At 37.3% G+C, this 23341-nt stretch overlaps 1 protein-coding gene across 5 annotated transcripts in view; it reads right to left on the bottom strand.

Annotated features, from left to right (window-relative positions):
• Positions 1–23341, bottom strand: part of LOC107549112 (myelin transcription factor 1-like protein) — a 58761-nt gene that overhangs the window by 3131 nt on the left and 32289 nt on the right. For 3 of the 5 annotated variants that reach the window (XM_016230073.1, XM_016230071.1, XM_016230072.1), the window contains 17 exons: positions 22320–22765; positions 18533–19570; positions 15522–15653; positions 14760–14850; positions 11896–12003; positions 10756–10976; positions 8525–8781; positions 6077–6301; positions 4606–4724; positions 3853–3921; positions 3691–3753; positions 3474–3557; positions 2794–3015; positions 1721–1812; positions 1516–1619; positions 1284–1427; positions 309–371 (listed from right to left, as the gene is read on the bottom strand). In XM_016230073.1, coding sequence (XP_016085559.1) covers positions 309–371; positions 1284–1427; positions 1516–1619; positions 1721–1812; positions 2794–3015; positions 3474–3557; positions 3691–3753; positions 3853–3921; positions 4606–4724; positions 6077–6301; positions 8525–8781; positions 10756–10976; positions 11896–12003; positions 14760–14850; positions 15522–15653; positions 18533–19570; positions 22320–22765 — 3478 coding nt within the window. The remainder of the gene's footprint in view (positions 1–308; positions 372–1283; positions 1428–1515; positions 1620–1720; positions 1813–2793; positions 3016–3473; positions 3558–3690; positions 3754–3852; positions 3922–4605; positions 4725–6076; positions 6302–8524; positions 8782–10755; positions 10977–11895; positions 12004–14759; positions 14851–15521; positions 15654–18532; positions 19571–22319; positions 22766–23341) is intronic. The other 2 variants (XM_016230074.1, XM_016230075.1) reach the window with 2 other exon arrangements.

The raw sequence follows: 23341 nt of genomic DNA, 5'->3' as shown, positions 1-23341 counted from the left end.
ATCAAACAGATCGGCATGAATAGCAGACAGATATCGATGAGCATCACTGTGCCTGATAAAATAATGTGTTTTACAATAATAACATGAGTTTACTACCAAAAATAAATATGGCTCATATTGCAACCCCAGCTTTCTTATCGCTATTCCCTGAAGTGGATTATGTCAATATGTGTGGCACTGATACACTCTATGGACCTTCGTGATGCATACACATCGTACTGTGTGTTACAAAAGGGGGAGGACTAGGGGGGAGGAAAATGATAGTGAGGAGAAGGATAAAGTTAGACTATGGAAAATGAATCTCTTACTCTTTGGGGCATCTGTAAACAGCAGTAATTTTTAACAGGGGCCTCTTTCAGTGGCATCGGTTTCTACAGAAGGGAGAGGTGTAGAGAAAAGACTATTAGCCTGGCTAAAAGCCAGAGGTCAGTGGTTTCAATAAAGCTGACACTTGACTTTACAACCAAGTTCTGCTTGAGCAGCATGACACATGAACAGGCAACAGTCGTCTGATGTTAGTGCAGCTTGAGGACCCCTCGTGCGCACTAAATAGCATCCATCGACAGTGGGGGTGGAGAATTCAGGAGCCATATTCAAGACGACGTGTTTCAGTTGTTTACTAACATGGCCACATTCGAACGGGGCTTGTACAATCGTGCCCTGGCTCAATGTGTATGTGATTCGATCGTGTGGGAGAATCTGATCCACAGCGGCCATGTTGTTACTCAACTGAAAAGCAGTTGTTTTTCTACAATGGTCGGTAAAGGGGAGTGACCTCAGCACAGAAGCATATGGAACTGCGAGGAACTCAACAACAGACATAAAGAAGCAGATGGGAGAAACAATAGAAACCGGATTTTCGTCCCTACTGATAGCGTCTGAAATGCAGACTCAGGCCCTGGCTTTCAACAAGAGGCAGTCTATTCTAAGCCGATAAACATGTATTGTACTGTAGGTGATATATTAACAAATGCAATAACTATTTTTAATTAATTCGGATTTTTACGATTGTAAGTAACTATAAAACATTTACACTCTTAAAAATAAAGGTTCTATATCTGCATTAATGGCTCCATGAAGAACCTTTCCATTGAACCTTACCGTTCCACAAAAGGTTCTTTATTATGGAAAAAGGTTCTTCAGACTATTAAGATATTATAGAAAAAAGAACTGTTCACTGAAATGTTCTTTAGGGAACCCAAAATGGTTCTTCTATGGCATAAGTGTTTTGGAAGCTTTATTTTTAAGAGTGCACGTGAGGCCTCATGTCTGTTGGCTCTTACCATGTGTGGAAGCTGGATGTTGGCAAGACTGTTGATGAGGGACTGGCTGAGGTTGGCGAGCTCATGCAGCAGCGAGTCGTTCTGCTGCTCTATGGCCTTGTTTTCCTCCTCGATGGACTTCAGGTTAGTCTCCATGGTGGTGATCTGGGAGGAGGGAGAATGAGAGACAAATGCATCTCTGTGACTGAACACATGGCCAAAGCCTTATGTGATAGATGGCAACTGCTCTTACTTGAGTCCTTAATTTGATCATGTCTGACTCTACTTGATTGTTCGATTCGTTCAGGTCTTTGATTTCCTCATCCAGTTGTTTAATCTCCTCATCATTTTCTATACCTGGAAGGGAACATTTGGAAATTCACTGTAAAAAATGCCACTGATGGCAAGAAAAATGAATGTAATTTCTTTAGTAATTTATATAATAAAAAATGACATGCCTTTACTTGCTCTCTGCTTGATTGTGAGCATTTCAACCCCGGTCATCCTTGCCTTCTTCATAGCAGATGTGGCACGGGGACAACCGGACAGACTACCAGTGTACAAAAAAATAAAACAAATAATAATCATTTTTAACTCTCCAATTTAAACATTCTGCTGATGAAAAAGTTTACATATTTTTTCAAGGTTAAGAACATAATTGTGCATTCTTTCATTTAGTTTATTGGCTTAAATTGATTTACTTTGGGAATTAAATCCTTTCCTCTGGTTTTGAGAATGTATGTTTAAAATATGTCTGCTGCATTAAAACATTGACTGATTCACATACTGTATGTTTATTGCTTCAAAGTATTTAAAAGTGCAAACTAATCTTCATCTTTGTCTTGTTTTAAGGTAAAATATCTAAACATCCTAAAACAACATTTACCAGGACTATTTTATGATAATAAAATGTTTTAGAGAATATATCTTGAATATTATTTTTCTTACGCCACTGGCTAATTGTTTTTATTGTTTTAACCATAAACATAAAAAACCCTTAACCTTAAAAAGGTTAACACTTTTATTTTTTATTATTATTTTTTTTATTAAAATAAGAAGAAAAAATGCCATTTGGGTAACATTTTTTATTTATTTATCTGAATATCCACTGTAATATTATTAATAAATTATGTTATTTAAATACTATTACAGTATTTATTAACATTTCAAATGTAGCTTTATTTTCATATTTTAAAATTGTATTAATTTTGTCATGTGCCCTTTTTAAGTATTTTATTATTTTAAACGTATTTATTTCAGTTAGCTGCCAAAGCAACATATCTAGTTTTCATTCAAGTTTTTATTTTCTAATATTTATATTTTGTTTATTTATTTCAATTAATGAAAGCTATTTTTTAAAATAGTTTTGATTTTAGTTAACAATAACAACACTATTAATAATTCTACTTCTCAATTAAATATATCATGTTTTAAGAATGTTGTGATATTTTTATTAAAATACTGATTAAGAAAATTATTTCTTGCTATATAGTGGCCTAGCTAAGAAACGCTCACACACATGCTCATGTACCTCCGGTGGGTGAGAAAGCTGCCACTGACGTGGCCTGAGCCATCGCAGCCTGGGGTGGGGCAGGTCATGCCGTCTGTCTTGCCAGACTTCCAGGAGAAAGGCGCTCCGTTCACATAACCGTCTTTCTGACGCTTGGCGGCCAGCGGGCAGCCGGATGCACTGCGGTGGGATGCATACTTCCCTGTCACATGACCCTGGCCATCACAGCCTGGCACAGGACACCTAAAGACATTGGGCACAGCAGAGACGAGTTCACACATATAAGCACACACATATAGTAAAGTTCCTTCTGGGGGAAGTCATGGCCTAATGGTTAGAGAGTCGGTCTCGTACCAGCAGGGATTGTAGGTGGGGGGAATGAATGTACAGCGCTCTCTCCCACCTTCAATACCACAACTGAGCAAGGCACCAAACCCCCAACTGCTCCCCGGGTGCCACAGCAAAAAATGGCTGCCCACTGCTCCGTGTGTGTGTTCACTGCTGTGTGTGTGTGCACTTTGGATGGGATAAATGCAGAGCACTAATTCCGAGTATGGGTCACCATACTTGGCCACATGTCACTTCACTTTCAATTGTCCTCAGTAACTGGCCGATTTTAACCTTAGTCCTCCTGTAAGTTACAACAAGCAAAATTCAACTTTCAGTTACTTTGGATAGTTGAAGGAATTAAAAAAATGCACCTGATTGGCTCCTGGTCATCCTTGTCCTCCTTACTGTGCATTATTTTAATACCACTCTTCTTTGCCCGGGGACAACCTGACAGACTTCAGAGCAAGAAACACATTTACCAAAAAATGCCAAGGGCTTCTCATTGCACTTCTTTGAATCTACGGGTGGCCAAAACATTACGTGAAGTATTAAATCAAATTTTTAATGTGCATATTTGTGAGTCTTCACCTTCTGTGTGAGGCGTAGTTGCCTGTGATATGCCCAGAGCCATCACAGCCAGGAGTGGGACACCTGCAAGCAATGAAAACATGAAACAGATTAGCGTAACCTCAGACAGACCTCATTTTGAGGGTCAACTGAGGTGCCTGCCGAGTAAACATGAGAGCTTACTTCAGATCCTGGGAGTTAGATGTCATCATACCACGTATGCCCTTGTCAGCCAGTTGGCAGCTTGATAGCCTTAAGAGAGGATTTTAGAAGCATGAGGCATGGTTTACTAGAACAGTTGCATTAATAAAGCTACTAAGTTGCTCTCAGGGTCACTTTTATCATTAAAATGTTTTATATGCAAATAAATGAATTGTACTTTCGAAACAATAAGTTTAAACTTATTAAAGTTTACACTTTTAATAGTAGCCTAACAAAAGCTGTTTTATTATACATGGATGCTAAGATCATATGACCAGCCCAATAATACTGACTTCAGCATTATTAATTGAATTAATTGAATTGAATTGAATTAATTTATCATGGCTGCCTGCCAATAGTGCATTTTTACAAATGCCATACATTAAGAAAAGCTTTTGCTTATATAGTAAGCCCAGAATGATATGCAGCACAATTTAAATAAAAAATTACAGAGTGCACATTTAACTTTAATAATAGTTTTATATTAAAAATTATTATTTTTTTTAAATCATTGTCAATACTGAAAATAGTTAATATTAATATTTTATGGGAAAATATTTTTCAGGATTCTTTGATGAATAAAAAAAAAACTTTTGTAATATTGTCTTTTGATCAATTTAATGCATCCTAGCTGAATAATTAATTTCTTATATCAATGGACACACAGTAATAATAACAAAAGCATGCTACAAGGTCAACAACAGGAGATAGTCCCGATCCAGTGCAGAAGCTTACGTGAGGAGCTCCTTCTTGCTCTCCTTGCAGGGAGCATATTTGTGTTTGGGACTGGGGAGGGACACGTCTCCTGAATACTGCTGCTCTTCCAATAGATCCTGAAATGGGTCCAGGTCATCCTGAAAATGAGGATGGAGAAAGAAAAAGAAAGATTTCAGTGTATGTTATGATGCAGTATAAAAAGGAACAATAGTACAATGGCCTGCTAGTACTGTAATTACATAATATACAGCGTTCACATTTAAAAGAATACCATGTTATTATAAAACTGAGCACAAAATCTCATACAGCCTAATTTGCATTCTTTCCAGTTCCCCAACAATTTAGCAAAAACATCAATTCCCCTTTGAAATAATAATAACAACAGTTTAAGTCTGGTGGTTCATTAATGAGTAATTAATTAACAGAGGAAAAATCCGGTTTCAAGCAATAATCGCCAGTGAAGTGAAGGCATGCAGTACCAGCACTCTACACTAGATGTCATTTCAGTCCTTCAAAAGGAACAGCCTACCGTCCTTCAAATAACTACAATAGCTTCCCCAACCAGTTTACTGTTTAAGGTTTAAACAAAGACAAGCAACGGTTTAGAAATGACTCAATTGTGCTCCCATTAACATGTCACAGGCAAACAATTTTATATTATAAACAGGTCCTTTTGCTTAGCTACAGTGGAAAAGAAAAGCGGGTAGACTAAGCAGAAGCTTCTGCTGTGGTGGGTTGAACACGTAAGCAGTAAACGGTAATCTTAATATGACTAGCATTCATCTGCCAACTGTTTTTCTGATAACCAGTTAGCTGCTAACAAGAAAGCAAAATGCCTGGTGAAAGAAGATTTCACCTTAAGAATCTTAAGAATTTTTATAGTCACATTTGTCGAAAGTACTGTTTTATTACTGCTTTATATATTTTATGATAAATGCTAATTTGACTGACATTTTTTAAAAGTTTTATAAAGGTGAAGTGTTTAATTTATTTCACTTTTGCATGCTAACAGAAATAATGACTGCTTTCAAACAGGTTTCCTGAACACTTCTCCTCATCAAGCTATTGGTTGGACAAACAGATAGTCCCTCTTCTTTGTTGCTGTGTCTGGATTTTTCCCAGCTAACAGGTAACGTTCCCAGTCTGTTATCTGGTCTTTAATAACGTTCTCAAAACATTAGCACAAAAACATTATTTATTGATTGTTCATGCAACATTATTTCTAAACCAATTTAGCTTGATGTTCATTTAACATTTTTTAAATGTTACTCTGCTTCAGAATGTTAAGAGAAAATTCAAATGTAAAGTTCCAATGTTGTTTTCAAAATGATCAAAAGGAATATTCTAAATGATCACACTCTCCGGTGCAACAAACACAATGAGCCAAAAAGGTGGTAACTATCCTCTAAATTCATTTTATGTAAAGTGACGCAAGTGCTCCAGTCTGTCTCTAGCCAGACTCAAGGGGTTTCGGGGTGGGGGGGAGTACCTCCTTGTGGTCCTCGTCCAGGTGTTTGATCTTGGTGTAGTCCACAGGCAGGTCCCAGCAGTCTGCCGTGCTCATCTGGTAGCATTGGCTGTTGAGCAGGGCCTGCCGCTGGGGCGACATGGGCTGCAGGGGGGTCAGCACTGTGCCTCCACTGCCCTCCCCCATCCCTCCAGCCCGGCTCAGATCCAGGGTTCCGTTCTCATCCCCATCTCTGTCATCAGGGCTCTGCCACGAAAGAGGAAGAGAGAGGAGAATTGATAAGAGAATAAAGAATAAAGAGAATAATTAAGTAAAAAGGCTGAGATACGGAAGGGAAGGATGACAGATGAGGATGGGTACATGGTTCATATGCACAGTTAAAAAGATTTTTAAGCATGTAAAAAAATTATTTTAATATATTATTACTATATTTAATTCATTTTTATTTATATTATATTTAATTAATTAATTTAATTATTATATTTCATTTATTATTACTATTTTAATTATTATTTTTTTTATAAATTCTGGGGAAAAAATTTAATTGTATTTTTTGGTAACACATATTATTCACCATGAAATCAATATTGATAATTCTTATTTTTCGGAATATTGCAGTGTGTATTATAAATTATTTATCCATGCACATAATTTTTTTAATTTGCGTAATTTAACATATGTAATGATAGGGAAGAAAAACAATTGCAATTTCTGTTTCATGCCTACTTATAACTTACAAAAACATAAGCAAGGGATCTTAAAGGAGAACAACATTAATTGTGTGTTCAAATGCCTAGACTGAAACAGTAGTTTTGTGGTCCAGTCCCATTAGCCTTCTTTCCTCTTCCCTGCTTTAGGCATGAATAATTATTATAGTTGCATTGTTTGACTGCTTGCCAGCTTTATTTACACTGTTGTTGCTGATTTTGTTGTCACGTGTGATAATTAATGTCTGGTGATGTCAAGCTGTATTTGTACCTCTACTTAAAATGATTAGTTAGTTGTTTGCTACCCATGTCACGTTTCATGTACTGTATAAAGTATTAAGGTCATGTGGCATATTATGAGACATCAAGCACTTTGTTCTGTGTGTTCACTACCTTTTAGAAGAATCGGGTAGGTATTTTTTATTTTTTTTGAATAAATGAAAGAATGAATGAAAGGATGCATTAAATTGACCAGAAGCGGAAAAGATAATAAAATTATTTTTATTTCAAATAAATGGTGTTCTTTTTAACCTTCTATTTATCAAAGAATCTTGAAAAAGCATATAATGGTTTTGACAACAACATTAAGCAGCATTGATGATAACAATAAATATTTCTTGAGCACAAAAATAGAAGGATTTCTGAACGATCATGTGACGCGCTGCAGAAAATTCAGCTTTGCTATCATAAGAATGAATCTCATTTTAAAATATACTGAACTAGAGAAGGTTATTTTAAATGTTTTATTAATGGTATATTACTATTTTTACTTTTTTATCTTTTACCTCAAAAAACATTTCAAGTGTTACCGACCCCTAACTTTTTAATCGTAGTGTACTTTTTATATAAAAAACATGAAATGCAGTGCATAACACTGAACAATTTATTTGCATACAACTCCAAAAAAAGTATTTCTAGACTTGCAATGATGGCAAATTTTGACAACATTTTACATTCAATTAATATATTTATAATTAGGTCGATGAATTTCTAAAACTCTACAACCACCTCAGTTTTTACAGTGTGAGAAAGGATGGGAGGAGAAAAGATCTGAAAGAAGAGAGTGTGAGCTTCTTCTTTGCACTGCCCTACATCTCCATGCACAGCTGCTTATTAGTGAATATATAGAGCCCTACAGCTCCTCACTACCTCTGTCCCTCTTTCTCTCTCTCTTAGTCTCATCCCCACTCCCTCTAGCCTGCTGCCTCACTGTCCTTAAAGAGAGGTCATTGTCTTTCCTATGTACCCAGAGGGATGCTGTGAGAGCTGGCTTGGCCTGGACTACAGCTGAAATCGACATTAATTCTATTTGTCTCAGTGAGAGAGGGTAGGGGCACCACTACCCCAGCGTTCCTGCAGCTGCCAGCTTCCTCTGGTCTCCTCCAGCCCTGCGCTCTCATTATCACCAAACAAATTATGTCTGAAATCGATGTGTCACTAAAGCAACCGTGGCTCGTTCAGACCGTTAGGCTCATATGATGACCCTGAGTCCAGCAGAGAGCTCTCAGAGGTGCTGCTGTCATTCACTGTTTGAACTTTCACCCTGTGCAAAAGAGCTCGAAAACACAGAGGAGAGGACCAGGGATTTGCCCCGAATGACTCTAAACTTGCATGCCCTCATTTCGGTGCACTACCATTACGTACTGGAAGGCAGTGCAGATAAACTAAGAAATACCAGTGAGAGAAAGCAAAATACAATATTAGCAGTACAAGTGGGTGAGGATGAGAGAGGATCTGGCAGGAAAAAGTTGTGGACCCTCACCTGTGCTAGGAGCTCCGGGCCTTTCCCGGTGAGGCTCTGGGGCATCTCTCTGCAGCGTGTGGACAGGTTGAGGATGGCAGTGGCGGCCATGTGGGCGGCTTCCATGTCGTGCGTGTAGTCGAAGCTGCTCTTGCTGCAGGTGCTGCTGGCGCTGCTTCCTCCTCCCCCTCCTCCTCCTCCACAGCTGAGACTGCTGCTGGGAGCGTAGCTGCTCGTGGTGCTGCTGGCCGGGCTCGAGGTCTTACAGTAGCGCTTGGCTGCACACATACACATACACCGGGTCAGACGGCCACTATAACCTTGGATGGATGGATGGATGAATGGATGGTGGAATAGAAAGACAGACAGATAGAAAAATAGATCAATAGACAAAATGATAGAACAGATAGATGATAGAATGACAGACAGACAGACAGATAGATAGATAGATAGATAGATAGATAGATAGATAGATAGATAGATAGATAGATAGATAGATAGATAGATAGATAGATAGATAGATAGATAGATAGATAGATAGATAGATAGTCACAGACAGAAACATAGATACACACATACACACTTATTAGATGATCTGATGTTTCATGATGAATGCTGTGAGAAATTGAGTGTGAGAGAGAGAGAGTGGAGGAGAGGGGGAGAAATGGTTTAACAGTGTATCTAGGTTTCATGCAGAGGGCTACACATTGTTAACATGAAATCTAAAACCTGTATGGGAAGCATTTATACAGCATTTCTTTTTTATATAAATCCACATTCATAGAGAAACCCTAGTCTGCATTCAGACACAACATCTGAGAAAACAAAGAAACCTAGTATTGACTAAGGAGCTGTTATTATCCTTCAATACTGGAAGGTGACAAATCAGCTGCTAAAATGCAGTTATAACCACTTATTCAAGATTTATACTACTCTCCCATTTGATCTTATTTTTCATCTAATTTTGCATTGAGACAAATAGCAAAACTGTCATTACAACTAAACTGGGTGTAACTAATTGATGTTGCCAACTGAGTCTAAATGAAGTGCAGTTAATTCCTAACATTAATTAAATGTTATTCTCATTAATTTTTTTTCCAAGCTTAATTTTCTTAATTTGTCTCATTTATCAAAAACTACATTTCTTTGATAAAGCATACAGGCAAGTAACATCACTTGCAAGAATGCTCTTTAATTTCCAAGATGTGGTATGTGTTCTGATTTCAATAACATTGTCTATATTATCACTGCAGGGCATGCTGTAATGCTCCTTATGGGCAATCAAGGCTGTCCTGATGTAATAACCATGAGTTATAATGAAAATGAGTTATTTTAAGCACAGCTAATGAAACTGTACCAAAATATCCCGCCGAATTCTGTTGACAGGAAATCTCTACAATTTCTGGCTTGGGCGTGAAATCAACTGCTACCATTTTGAACAAAATCGTTCCAGTTAATTTGATTCCTTCACAAATGTAAGTGCACTCATTTATCAAGACCAGGGCTGCGGTTGCGAGCTACAACGCTGCACATTACCAAACACAAAAACCTCAAAAAATGAAGCTTTAACCAAAGACGGAGAAACATAATGTTTGAGAAAACTGATAAACATCCAGACGATAGGTTTTTAAATCTGGCGTCATTCAAACATCTGTCTGCATCTCTCACTGTGGACCAGAAATGAAAAGGTTAACACCTACATAACTGCTTTTTTTTGTTGCTATTTTTAATTTATAAGAGAATGTCTTGCAACATCTTGCATTATATACATACATACAAAGAGAAAAAGAGAATATCATATAGGATCAAATGTTATTATAGATTTATATATCTATACATTCTTCCCACATATGTATTATCGTGGTCAAAAATATCTATTCAGCCATAATTAAATTAAAGGAGCTGCATGCAAATTGGAAATCCCTTCATTGGGTTTGTGTACCTAGGTTATTAATCATTTCAGAAGCCAATAAGTAGAGTAGGATTTCCAATAAAGGAGCACTGAACTCGATGGCTGCCTGTGAAAAATCCAAGCTAAAGCTTTTATTAAGAGAAGGCCTTCACTTCAAAATAGAAAAAAGAAAAGAAATTCTTTTTTAATGGAAAATAGCGCAAGGACGTCTGGCAGTACAAAACTAATTCTAATCTTATTTCCATTTGATCCCCTCGAGAAAGACCAGTTTATCAATTCTGACTCCTTCTACCTCACCAGCTTCAATGACAGAGGAAAAGAATAACAAAGCCAAGCTTGCCATCATATCCTTTGGGTGAGGTGTCTTGCCCATGGTGCTTCGGGGTGAGGGGCCTCTTGCCATAGGCATGAGGCTGGTTGTCATAACTGTTGCTGTAGTCGAAGCTGGCTTTGGAGTACTTCTCCAGCTCCTTGGCCAGGTTGGATCGTGGAGTACTGGTTGGGACGTTATTTTTGTACCCATACTGTGGGATCTCCAGCTGTTTTACGAAGCACATGGGTCTGGAAGAATTGACAAAGGGAGGACATCAAGGTTGGGTATCAGAGTCCTGGACATATATCATACTCAAAGTCAAGATGAATCACAGTTCTCAATCCATTTTATATTTGTCATGTAGCACGTTTTTAATCATCTGGATTCATCTTAAAGAGTCAGTTCTCCCGAAAATCAAAAATATTTATTTTAAGTACTTAAATTAAGAATGTTATTTTTTTAAATTACTAAAATATATACAAATACACTCATTATATTATAAAAAAAATAAAAAATATATATATATATAGAATTCTTATAATATATAATCACATCCAACATAAAAGTTTTTGTTTATATAAAATATGTGTGTGTACTGTGTATATTTATTATGTATATATAAAGATACACACACATACAGAATATATTTATATTAATTTAATTTATATTATATGTAAATATATATTTAATACATAAACAACATATTTTTCTTAAATATATACATGCACGTGTGTGTATTTATATATAAATAATAAATATACACAGTACACACACATATATTATGTACACAAAAACTTTTATTTTGGATGCGATTAATCACAATTAATCATTTCCCAGCTATATATATATATATATATATATATATATATGGTAATTTTAAAAATAAATCACAATAATTATATTACTGCAATTATGTAATATATAAAATGAAAACTGAATGTTAAATAGCTATTTGTCTGTTGATTAACAATAGCTTAAGATGCATCAGTGAGAAAGGAAAGTCGTTTTTAAAGAACAAGAATAAATACAAATTAAGGTCTTTAATTATTTTTAAAGAGGCAATGCACTCTGTTTTGTGAAAAGCACTATAAAAATACTTGTAAATGTGAATAGGATTAATGTACTGTTCCATCAAAAACTCTTTACTAAACATATGGCACGAAGTACCTCAGGACACGGTCTGACGCCTGGTTGGACTTGGAGCTGTCGCAGGGTTGATGTTTCTCCTGAACCTTTGCCATCTTCTCGGCGGCGGCTATGGGACATCCCGAGAGACTGCAACAACAGCAGAGCAATTTATGTAGTGTTAGCATTATGTTACAAGCAGCATGTAAGGGCACACACACATACACACTCCCAAACGCACACACATGCCCTAGCAGATTGCAGAAGTTGAAGAACAAAGTGAGATATGAGGGAATGTATAATACCAGCATAGGGAGACAAGTCTGTCAGAGAGAATAGTCAGCTTTTTATGGCATTCTCTCAATACAGACTTCCAACATGTTTGCAAAATCCTGTGCGGAACATGGGGATATTTATGTATGAATTATGCATTTCATGTGGCCTAGTTCTATAGTATGAAGGCAAAGCTTTGCAGATATCTGCTGGGCATTTCTGGCTGGCTGGCTTCAGAAAGCTCCTCACAGCGAGATTCCGCAGTCATTTCAGAGAGACACACTACAGCAAACTGAGCTTCAGAACATCTAGCTACGCTCCCCTGCTCTCCTTTTTTTCTCCTTTCTCTCTTGCTCTCTTTCTTCCTCGTTGTTTCTTCCTCTCATTACTCTGTCTTCCTCTCCGTTTGTTTATCCCTCATTTCTGTTTCATTTCTCTCACTTTTCTGTAGCTTTCTCTCTCTCTCTCTCTCTCTCTCTCTCACTCTCACTATGTAATCCTTTGTATAGCTGGGAACTGTCTTCTTATCATCTGCAATTATTGTTTTCTGGTTATAAGGAAACCATTCAGTCATTCTCAAAAAATACAAAAAATTAACCAACACGAGACAAAAATGCAAACATAATCCCCCCCGCGTTCTGACATTTCAGAAACAAATAAAGCATATAAGTGCATTTAAAGAATTGGACATGTGAAAAAGTGAGTGAGTGAGTGAGTGCTGTCTGACAGACAGAAGGAGGCTGTCACTATGCTGAGTTGCCATGACAACCATGCCATGAGGAATGTGTAGACAAACCATATATACTGTACAAGGTTGTTATATTCCCCTATTATACATTTTGTTTTCTTCAGCTGAACCCTTCTAATAGCGTGTGTGTGTGTGCTTGTCCCATAGGAGCTGTTCCATATAACATGGCCTGCAGCAACTTCGGGTGGAGACTGCATCTGTCTGAATGTACACCATATGCACATGGAGGCACATCTTAACTGCTTAAGTGTAAGTCTGCGACTTTTTGTACATGTGGAGCTCTCATTCTTTAGAAAATCATCTTTCATCTTGTAAAAAAAATATACAGAATAATAATAATAATAATAAAACCTTTACTTATATAACTGTTTAGATATATAAATATAAAAATGTTTTTGAGATATATCATTATTAATTAAATATAATTAAATAAATATTACATTTAATTATTCATTAGAATTAGACATATGCTTTTAATTTTTAGATTAGTATAGGTTTCAATAGTAATATAAATTTCTATTATTATTAGTATTATTATATTATTCAATTTAGAAAACAACATTTTTTATTATTAAATACACTTTTTCACATTCTGTTCTGCTCACCAAGCCTGCATTTATTTGATCCAAAATACACCAAAGCAGTGAAATATTTTTAATATTTAAAATAACTGCTTTCTATTTGAATATATTTTACAATGTAATTTATTAAGCTATATTTTCAGCATCATTACTCCAGTCTTCAGTGTCACATGATCCTTCAGAAATCATTCTAATATGCTGATTTGCTGTTCAAGAAGCATTTATTATTATTATTATCATTATTATTATTATTATTATTATCATCAATATTTCAGGATTCTTTGATGGATAGAAAGATCCAAAGATCAGCATTTATCTGAAATAAAAAGCTGTTGTAGCATTATACACTATACCATTCAAAAGCTAGGAGTCAGTATAATTTTGTATAAAAAGATTTCTATTTCAGATGAATGCTGTTCTTCTGAAGTTTCTATTTATCAAAGAAACCTGAAAAATTATACTCAGCTGTTTTCTACAATAAAAACAATAATAATAATAATAATAATTATAAATGTTTTTGAGCAGCAAATCAGAATAATATAATGATTTCTGAAGGATCGTGTGACTGGAGTAATGATGCTAAAATTTCAGCTTTGAAATCAAAGGAATAATTGACATTTTAAAATATATTCAAATAGAAAACAGTTATTTTAAATAGTAAAAACATCTCAACATTTTACTGTTTTTGCTGTACTTTGGATCAAATAAATGCAGGCTTGGTGAGCAGAAGAGAATAAAAAAATAAATACAAAATCTTACTGTTCAAAAACTTTTGACTGGTAGTGTATATATACACACACACACACATACAAACACATATACAGTATGTACATATACTGTGTATGTGTATAGATATTGTATTATATAAAGTATCATTATATACAGTATCAATTAAATTTATTAAATAAATATTTATAAATAAATATATTACCATATTTATTTTATATTTCAAATATTTTATATATTATCTTATTTATAAATTTTTAGAGGCTTTTTTAAAAGGTTTCAAAAGTTCAGCACGTTCCTTGTTCCATGTGGGAATAGAATCTTGAATCTCCAGTCTGCATGTCAAAAGTGCCAATGTGCAAATAAAATATTTGCAGCCTGGAGCTATGTGTTTCTACGATCCAGCCAAGCTCAGCACAACACAAACAAATCAGTCCCTCTTCTCCTTCCTGAAAGCAAGGCTCCATCTAAAACTACGCATTCTTCTTATTCCCTATATAAAGTGTGTAAAAAGACTGGAACATCAGTCCCCACAGTGGCGCCAGTTTCTTCTCTCCACGTCCCTTCCAGCCACTCACCTGCGGTGGGAGTTCCTGTTGCTATTTACATGGCCGCGTCCTGAGCAGCCAGGCGTGGGGCACTTTAGAACATTCTCATACATTGCAAGAACTTGGACAAACAGAGAGGAGAGGGCGAGAGAAGGTTAGAAGGATCCAGAGTGAGTATGAAAGCCTTGTGTTCCATTAAGCTGAACGGGCTCAGTGACAACAGCATGCACATGCTCCTAAGAAACGTTCCAGCTGAAATCAGTTAATCATAAAGTTAATCACGGCCACACCATATGGTGAAAGAAGAATCTAGGCATGCAATGTGTTAATGGCATGCACGTTGTGTGAAAGCATTGGCGTACGAGGAAAAGAAAGCACTCTTCAATAAAACGGATTTATTTTTGGTGAATTAGATGAGTCGAGTCATTAGGTTGTCTATGACACATCCTGCAGCGCTACGTCTCTGGGCCTGCAGTAAACTGACTCATCAGAACCCGCCTGTGACATGATCCTCATCCAATTAGAGGTGTGACTGGAGGTAGTGATGAGAAAGCTGCTTTGGGTCTGAGAGATCAGTGCAGCCATATTGAGAAACAGGCTAAAATTACTCAGCACCAATCAGCACAACCAGAGGTTGGTCGAACGAGAAAGTGCACCACCGCTTCGGGTGGAGGAGGAAATACACTCATATGCATTACAGAAAAGAGAGGTAAAACATGCCCACAGCACAGATGGCACGTAGCAAACACGCATGGGGACCAACATGCAAATGGGCATTCATATTCGGCTTACTTTCTGGTGGCACGCGGTCTTTGTGAGGGCAGCCGGACAAGCTTCGATGGTGAGGATAGAGTCCAGTGACATGCCCCGTGCCATCGCAACCTGGGGTTGGACACTTGCTTTCTTTTTTCTCTCCCCTTGAGTCTGTAAGCAAAGACAGTTATTGGCATATCCTGTTACAGGCACAGTAAGCAAATCCCATTAACCTGCTGGATTCTTTGTGAGAACATTTATGCATATTTACTTTATGATGTAAATAAAAAAAGATTTACATCATTCATTTCAATTAATTGTCTCTTTATTCCCTGATATGTAGAACATGTTTTTTAAATATCAGAATCAGAATCAAAATGAGCTTTATTGCCAGGTATGTTTACACATACGAGGAATTTGTTTTCGTGACAGAAGCTTCCACAGTGTAACAGAATGACAGTGACAGAACAAAAAAACACAGATAAAAAAAAATAAAAAATAGAACAAGTAAATAAGGAATAAAAATATACAAATCGACAATTGTATGTACAGGTATATAACAATAGACAGTTGTATGTACAGGTATATTATGTGCAAATTGAAAGTTCATGAAATGGATTGCCTGAGGGAAGAAACTGAAACTGATTATATATATTCTCATTAAAATGTAAATCCGTAAGGAATAACTGACGATGGGCTGTTGAATTATTAGAAAAGAATGCATACCGAGGTGATAATGGGTGTGCATTATTTCCTAACAATTCAATGGACTGGAGTCAATTATTCCGCTTATACTATAGTTACCACCACACGCGAATAAAAGCCTATCAGGAAAATGTTATAGTTCATTAATTTTGTGATTGAGTTTTCTGTACTAGTGACAATTGTAGATATAATGGCAGCTAATGAATAATATAATATAATATATAATAAAACAGCACTTCCAACATATGTACATATCTGTGGGTGATTATTGTAACAATCTCCACCATCTGAAACCATTTCATAAAGATGAAATATACAACTGTACTCACTGAAAAAGAAAAGCTGATTTACAATCACCTAACAGTATGAAAAGTAGGAATCGCATAAAATTAGACAATCATTGTGAGGAAATAGGAATCAGAGTCTTTACATTATACATATAAATGTATCAATGATTTCATCTCATGCCATTTTATTCTACAAAGACATTTTACTCCAGGTTAACGTGTTCATGTGCGCTACTGATATTAAATACATGCAACCAATTCAGATTCCTGCTGTTAAATAGGTTAACGTTTCCACTATAACAGTTCCCCAATTTTATCTTGCAAATGAAAACCCGCAAGAAAAATAATTTTTTTCGTGGATGCATTTATCAGTACATGCATTCTCTGTTATTCAAACCGGTTTAGCTAAGTGAACACATTTGAAATATCTTCCCTCTTTTATTAGCCAAAAATAACTGCTGTAGAACTCCACAAGCATGCAATAATAATGCTCCCTGTCAGTCAGAACAGTGAGATCACTCGACATGTTTAATAACGACGCTCCAATAATTAGTGCCAAGAATAGTTTCTGGAGATGAGGTGTGAAATCATGGTGTAATTCTATAATTACATGACCCTCTGACTTGCTGTGGTCGTGCACTGAAAACAACAGCAAACTGCTCTACGATAGGAAGCACAGAGACGCTCTCTTTAATGGAAAACTTTGAGCAAATTGAGCAAATGTAAGGAAATGAAACATACAAAGCAGTTCCATCTGAGCAGAGACAAATGATGAACCTTTTAAAGTACCAGATAGGAAGAGCTGTTAGGTTGGGTAACCAGAGGCGATCTGAGGATCCTCAACACTGTAACGTACATTTGTTAAATGTGATATTGATATGCTCCTGTAGTTTCTGATTGCTAATATCTGGATATATCAGAGGAGGTGGCTCATTCCCAAAGGTAGTGGGTGTGGATTGGGAAGGATTTGAGGTAATAAACCATGTATGGGATCCAAGGGATGAGATTTGCTTTCTTAACGGGCCGTGCAAATTGCCATTACTCATGCCTGACAAGGTAAGTCTCTGATGTAACCATGTCAGCCTATTTTAGCAGCATTAGCTGTTGTCATTATGGAAGTCGCTACCAGGGTGACCTGAGTATTTAAAACAAGTCCCAAAAATGTTTCTGTCTCACTAAAGTGACCCCATAGTCATCAATGTCATCGGCGCAATAGGTGACGGAATGTTAAGTGACCCAAGACACTGGGGAACAAATGCCGCAACAGCTTTCAGGACAAGAAAATTATATTCATATTCAAAAGATCTCTGTTTGTGTAAGTACGCTCCTTTATGGAAACTTGATTCCACCTCAGAAAAAATAAAACTGTTAACTGTGCAAAATGTTTAAAGTAAGAAACAAAAAGTTACACTAGAATATATAAAGTTGCATTTACGAGAAATAAATTCACATTGTTTACTGAAAAATAACACAAATAGAAGGAATTAAGCTGCATTTGTGAGATAAAATGCCACATTGTGAGATTTAAAGTCACAACTACCAAAAATAAAGAAGTACATAGGATAGTACTGACTTTATATATCACACGTGTGACAGATTAAAAAATAAAATGGGTAATTGTGAGAAAATGCTTCAGAATAAGAAATAGCACGTCACATTGGAATATATAAAGTCACATTTGTGAGAAAGAAAGTCACATTGTGATATATAATATCACAATTAGGAAAAATAAAGTCACATTTTTGAGATATGAAGCCATATTTTGAGACATAAAGTCAAATTGTGAGATATAATGTCACAATTAGGAGAAATAAAGTCAGAATTGTGAAATATAATATCACATAAAGTCACATTTACCAAAAATAAAGAAGGAAATTCTGACTTTTTATCTCACAGTTGTGACTTTATATCTAACAATTGTGAGAAATGACCAAAATAACCTTTTTTATTTGTTTCCTCAGTGGCAGAATATGGCTTACATATTCTGTATAATGAAAGGGAACTATCTACTGAAATCTCTGCTGAAATGCAAAATCTCATTAGAAGTTTTATTTTTACCTTTAGGGTAATATGCTCTTTTTGCGCCATCATGATGGAGTCGGGCCCTACGTTCTTCTGCACTGCTGCTCTGCCTTGGGCTGTGCTCTCCATGAAGGCGCTGATTGTCCCTCCGAGCCACCATCTGTTCTGAAGCCATTCTGTCTCGCATAACCTTGGCACGCTCGGATTCCAGAGCAATGGCCTTTTCCAGCAGCGACAGGTTGCCTTTAGTCATGTCGAAAGCTTCATCGGAACGTTCGGAGGCCACTGACGTAGTGTCCTCATCCCCTTCCTGGGCGCAGCTAGAGGGGTAGCCTCTTGAAGCAGGGCTGAGCTGCTCCTCCAGTTTCATCAGATTGACCATGTCTGAGTAGTTCCTCTCAAGGGGTCTGTGCTGGTCCATCTGGCAGCTGTCATACCTGGGCATGTGATGCATTGGAGGCTGCTGCTGCTGCTGTTGATGCTGCTGTTGATGCTGCTGATGCTGATGCTCCATCTGGTGCTGCACATGGACCTCCATCGTGTACCGCTCGGACGTTTGGGTCTCATTGAGTTTGCGGGCCAAGTCGAAGCACTGGTTGCGCAGACACTCCAAGCTACTGAGACACACTTCCTCCTCGCTCTCCTCCGTCTGGCCCCGTCCGTTAGTGTGGCCAGCTGAGCCAGGATCCCCAGACCCGGCGTCTGCGTATCCCTCGTCAGGAAGCACAGCTCCGTGTCCCTGGGCCAGAAGTTTTAGGGAGTCCACGGTCTCACGTACCACATCGCTATCCAAGTCGACACTCAACTCTGCCTTATGGCCTCCTTGTTCACTCCCCTCATATTCATCCTCATCGTCATCCTCACCTGCACTGTTGGAAGAATTGCTGTTCATCTCTGACTCAGTCATGGCCTGGTAGGCGGCATCCTCTGCGATTTTACCAAGGTTGAGAAGAGACTTGGCCACCAGCTCGTCATAATTCTCATACTCCTCATTGTTAATGCTGTTGTTATTGTTATTGTCCTTCTCAACTATTTGATTGGATTTTGATTGTCCACCTCTAGAATAATTGTCGTCTGAAGAGAAAAGAGAACAATTTATTGGTTAAATGCAAAAATTACAAGGAATTTGACAACACTTTATTTTAGAAGTCCACTTTAGACATTCTGCTGACTGTGAATAACTTTGCAACTACGTCAAATACCAAACTTTAGAGTATTAGCGAAGAGTCTGTGTCTGAACACTATTTTGATGTTCCTCCAACAGACATTCTACAGACTATAAAGTAACTTTGAAAGTACATGTCAACTTATTCTACTAATCCTAACCTAACTGTTTACGAATACTCTACTAATACGCTAATAAGAGTTAGTTGACGTGTAGTTGCAAAGGTAATTATAGTTAGAAGAATGTCTAAATAAATAGTTAGTAGATATTCAAAATAAAGTGTAACCTTAAAGGTTAGTTCACTTCCAGAATAAAGATTTCCTGATAATTTACTCGCCCCCATGTCATCCAAGATGTTCATGTCTTTCTTTCTTCAGTCGAAAGAAATTAAGGTTTTTGAGGAAAACATTCCAGGATTTTTCTTCATATTGTGGACTTGGGGTCCAATGAGTTGAAGGTCCAAATTGCAGTTACAATGCGGCTTCAAAGGGCTCTAAATGATCCCAGCTGAGGAATAAGGGTCTTATCTCGTATTATTCGTATTGTTATATTGTTCTATAAAAAAACAAAAATGTATATACTTTTTAACCACAAATGCTCATCCTGCACTAGCTCTGCGATGCATGTCCCCGACTTCACGCATTACATTGTAATGTTGGAAAGGTCACGGCGCAGCAGTTCTTCGTCTGTGTACTTCGATTATAAAAGGTAAAATCTCATTTTATCATCCAACTTCAAAATCGTCCAACATCATCGTTTTACCTTTTTTTGTAAAGGGCTTTTGTCTCTTTGCACGTTCGCTTTGTAAACACTGGGCCGGTACTTCCACCTACGTCACGCATAACCTACGTAACGTGTATACAGCGCAGCTGCGCTCAAGGTGACCCGAGTTCGATTCCTGTCTCGAGGTCCTTTGCCGATCCCGCTCCCCTCTCCCCTCCCAGTGCTTTCTTGTCGTCTCTCTACTGTCCTATCTCAATAAAAGGCATAAAAAGCCCATAAAAATTACTTAAAAAAGAAAAAGAAAAGGACCGTTCGTTTCCCTAGATAAGACTCTTAATCCTTGGTTGGGATCTTGTAGAGCCCTTTGAAGCATGCATTGAAACTGCGATTTGAATCTTCAAACCATTGAAGTCCACTATATGGAGAAAAATCCTGGAATGTTTTCCTCGAATGTTTTCCATTTACCTTCGTTTCGACTGAAGAGAGAAAGACATGAACTTCTTGGATGACATGGGGGTTGAGTAAATTATCGAGAAATTTTTATTCTGGAAGTGAACTAATCCTTTAAGATTTTCTAAACCGCTCCAAAAATACATCCTCAAACACCCTGGTAACAGCAAGCGGCTTGTGTGGCATGATAAATTCACAAACGAAATGTCAGTCCTCTCTATAATCTGAAGCGTACCATATGAACACTATCATTATGAAAATGTAACGTCTCATGAACGATAGCATTGATGCAGCAAATCTAAGACATGTCACGCCAGGATTTCGCATACAGCTCGATGACACAGGTACAAATAGATTTAAATAATCAAATGCAATTTAGCAAGATGGTAACTGCTACTATGTCGCTGAAATATATTTGAGCATTCGGCAAAAGAAACAGATGAATTTGAGAGAAACTGCAATATGGTACATGAATCATCAGGCAGCCTTTTAAATGTTTCACAAGACATATTCGTGTTCGATAACATGTAAGCAGCACAGGCTGCTCTGAAAGCCTCTCAGTTGTACTGAAAAGATATTAGTGTTGCTAGTATTTGGGACAGAGGCGGATGAGACTGCAGGGATAAGCAGCGGATGAGGTGCTCTGTTTCTGGAGCCAGAAATATCCTCAGGAGGAGCCCATTTTCACCAGGGAGGGGTGGGGGCTGAGTGTATTTGACACCTCCTGGAACGGCGTTGTGCGTGTGTGGAGGAGGGCCAAAGTTAATAACTCAGAGAGCCTCCTCTCTCTATTACTCTGGAAGCACTGTCACAAGCGATTGAGGACACCAGAGAATGAGGGTGAGACGCATACTAAGGAAGCAGTCACATCTGCTTTCCCTCAGTTTCAAAAGGGGAGTTGGATTGTTCCATGCTGTAAAATTTACATTAATTAGGATGGCGAAGGCCGGCCATTCTCAGCAGGGTATATGTAGATTTCATTCTGATTCAGCAAATTACACATACTGTATGACTTGAAACTAAAACAGGCAATTTAAGAAATAAAACATTGACTTTAATGACTGCATATTCTATCAATTATACTCTGAAATGTCAGTTGACCTACAATAAGCTGCCCTTGATTCATATTTCATGAGGCATTCTGTGTGTCAGAGCAATGTCTTTCTGTCGATTCTAAACATTACATTTCCTACTGACATTTTCCAGAATGTTTGTATAACCAAGGAAAAACATTTAAAGCTTCTCTGAAAAATCTTGTAATAACATGAATAGAATAATCTTTCAACATTATCAGACTTGATAAAGTTTTACCATTAAAAAAAAAAAAAAAAAAAACATATCCATGAGTTAATTAATCAAGTAAGAAATTGGATTTTTCAAACATACATACTTTTTTATTTAATGTTTTAAGAACATTGTCTCAGTAACTACACAAACATTCTAGAAAATGTTAGTAGAATATGCAATCAATTTAAAAAGCCTTACCTTGCTGATGACTCAGATTTTCATAGTATTCCTCTTCTTCATGCTCATATTCATCGTCCTCCTCTTCATCATCTTCCTGTTCTTCATCATCCCCATCCTCCTCCACAACTTCCTCATCTTCTTCTACCTCTTCCTCCATTTGCTCTATCTCCTCTACCTCCTCTCTCTCCACCTCTCCATCTTCTTCCTCGTCCTCTTCTTCCTCTCCCGGTTCCTCATTGTCATCTGAGCACTCCTCTTCTTCATCGTCCCCTTCTTCCTCCTCCTCTTCCACTTCCTCTACTTCTTCCTGTTCCCTCTCCTCTCCCTCCTCCATGGCCTCATAGCTTTCATACATGGTGGGCTCTCCATCAGCCATGGCTAGAAATGGACGGCGTTTGGAAGCTGGCTCCTGCGGAGGTTTCTCTTGAGTTTTCCTTTTCTTAGCCAAGGGGCATCCATACACACTGCACAACAAAAAGAAAACAAAAACCAAGATAATTATGTGCAACAGTTCTGAAAAATTACCTTGAATCTGTGAAGAGTGTCTGTGCCAAAGCTCAGCCCTCAGAGATAAGAAGTATTAGAATTGTTTAAGACATAACAAAGCATTAATAATCACTGGCACATTTATTCATGTAAATGCGTGTGCTGCTTGAACTCTGGTCCCACAAGACAGTGCTATTCCTAAACCACCAAGACTCGTTTATGAGACTCATCCTCCAAAATATAAACAAGGCAAAACTCATTCTAGCCTTAGCCCTCAATTATACAAATCCCATAATAATCATTATGTTTTCAGAAATTCCACTTTAATTGCCCTAAAACAGCATGTGCAATTATATTTGGTTTGAACGTGCCATGCTTTGAATCAATTATTCCGTTTTCATACAAAATGGGTTTATTTGTGGCTTTATGATGAAAGTTGACCCCCAGGCTTACATACCTGAACAATACATTTGAGTAAAAAAAAGTTGAGCTTTTGACTAATTCAATGATGTATAATCTATGATAATGTGTAATATGTGAGAAAGAAGAAAAGT

The sequence above is a fragment of the Sinocyclocheilus grahami genome, unplaced genomic scaffold, assembly GCF_001515645.1.
Source record: "Sinocyclocheilus grahami isolate Dianchi unplaced genomic scaffold, SAMN03320097.WGS_v1.1 scaffold362.1, whole genome shotgun sequence".
NCBI classification, from domain to species: Eukaryota; Metazoa; Chordata; class Actinopteri; order Cypriniformes; family Cyprinidae; genus Sinocyclocheilus; species Sinocyclocheilus grahami.
This window is presented reverse-complemented; position numbering and strand designations above follow the sequence as displayed.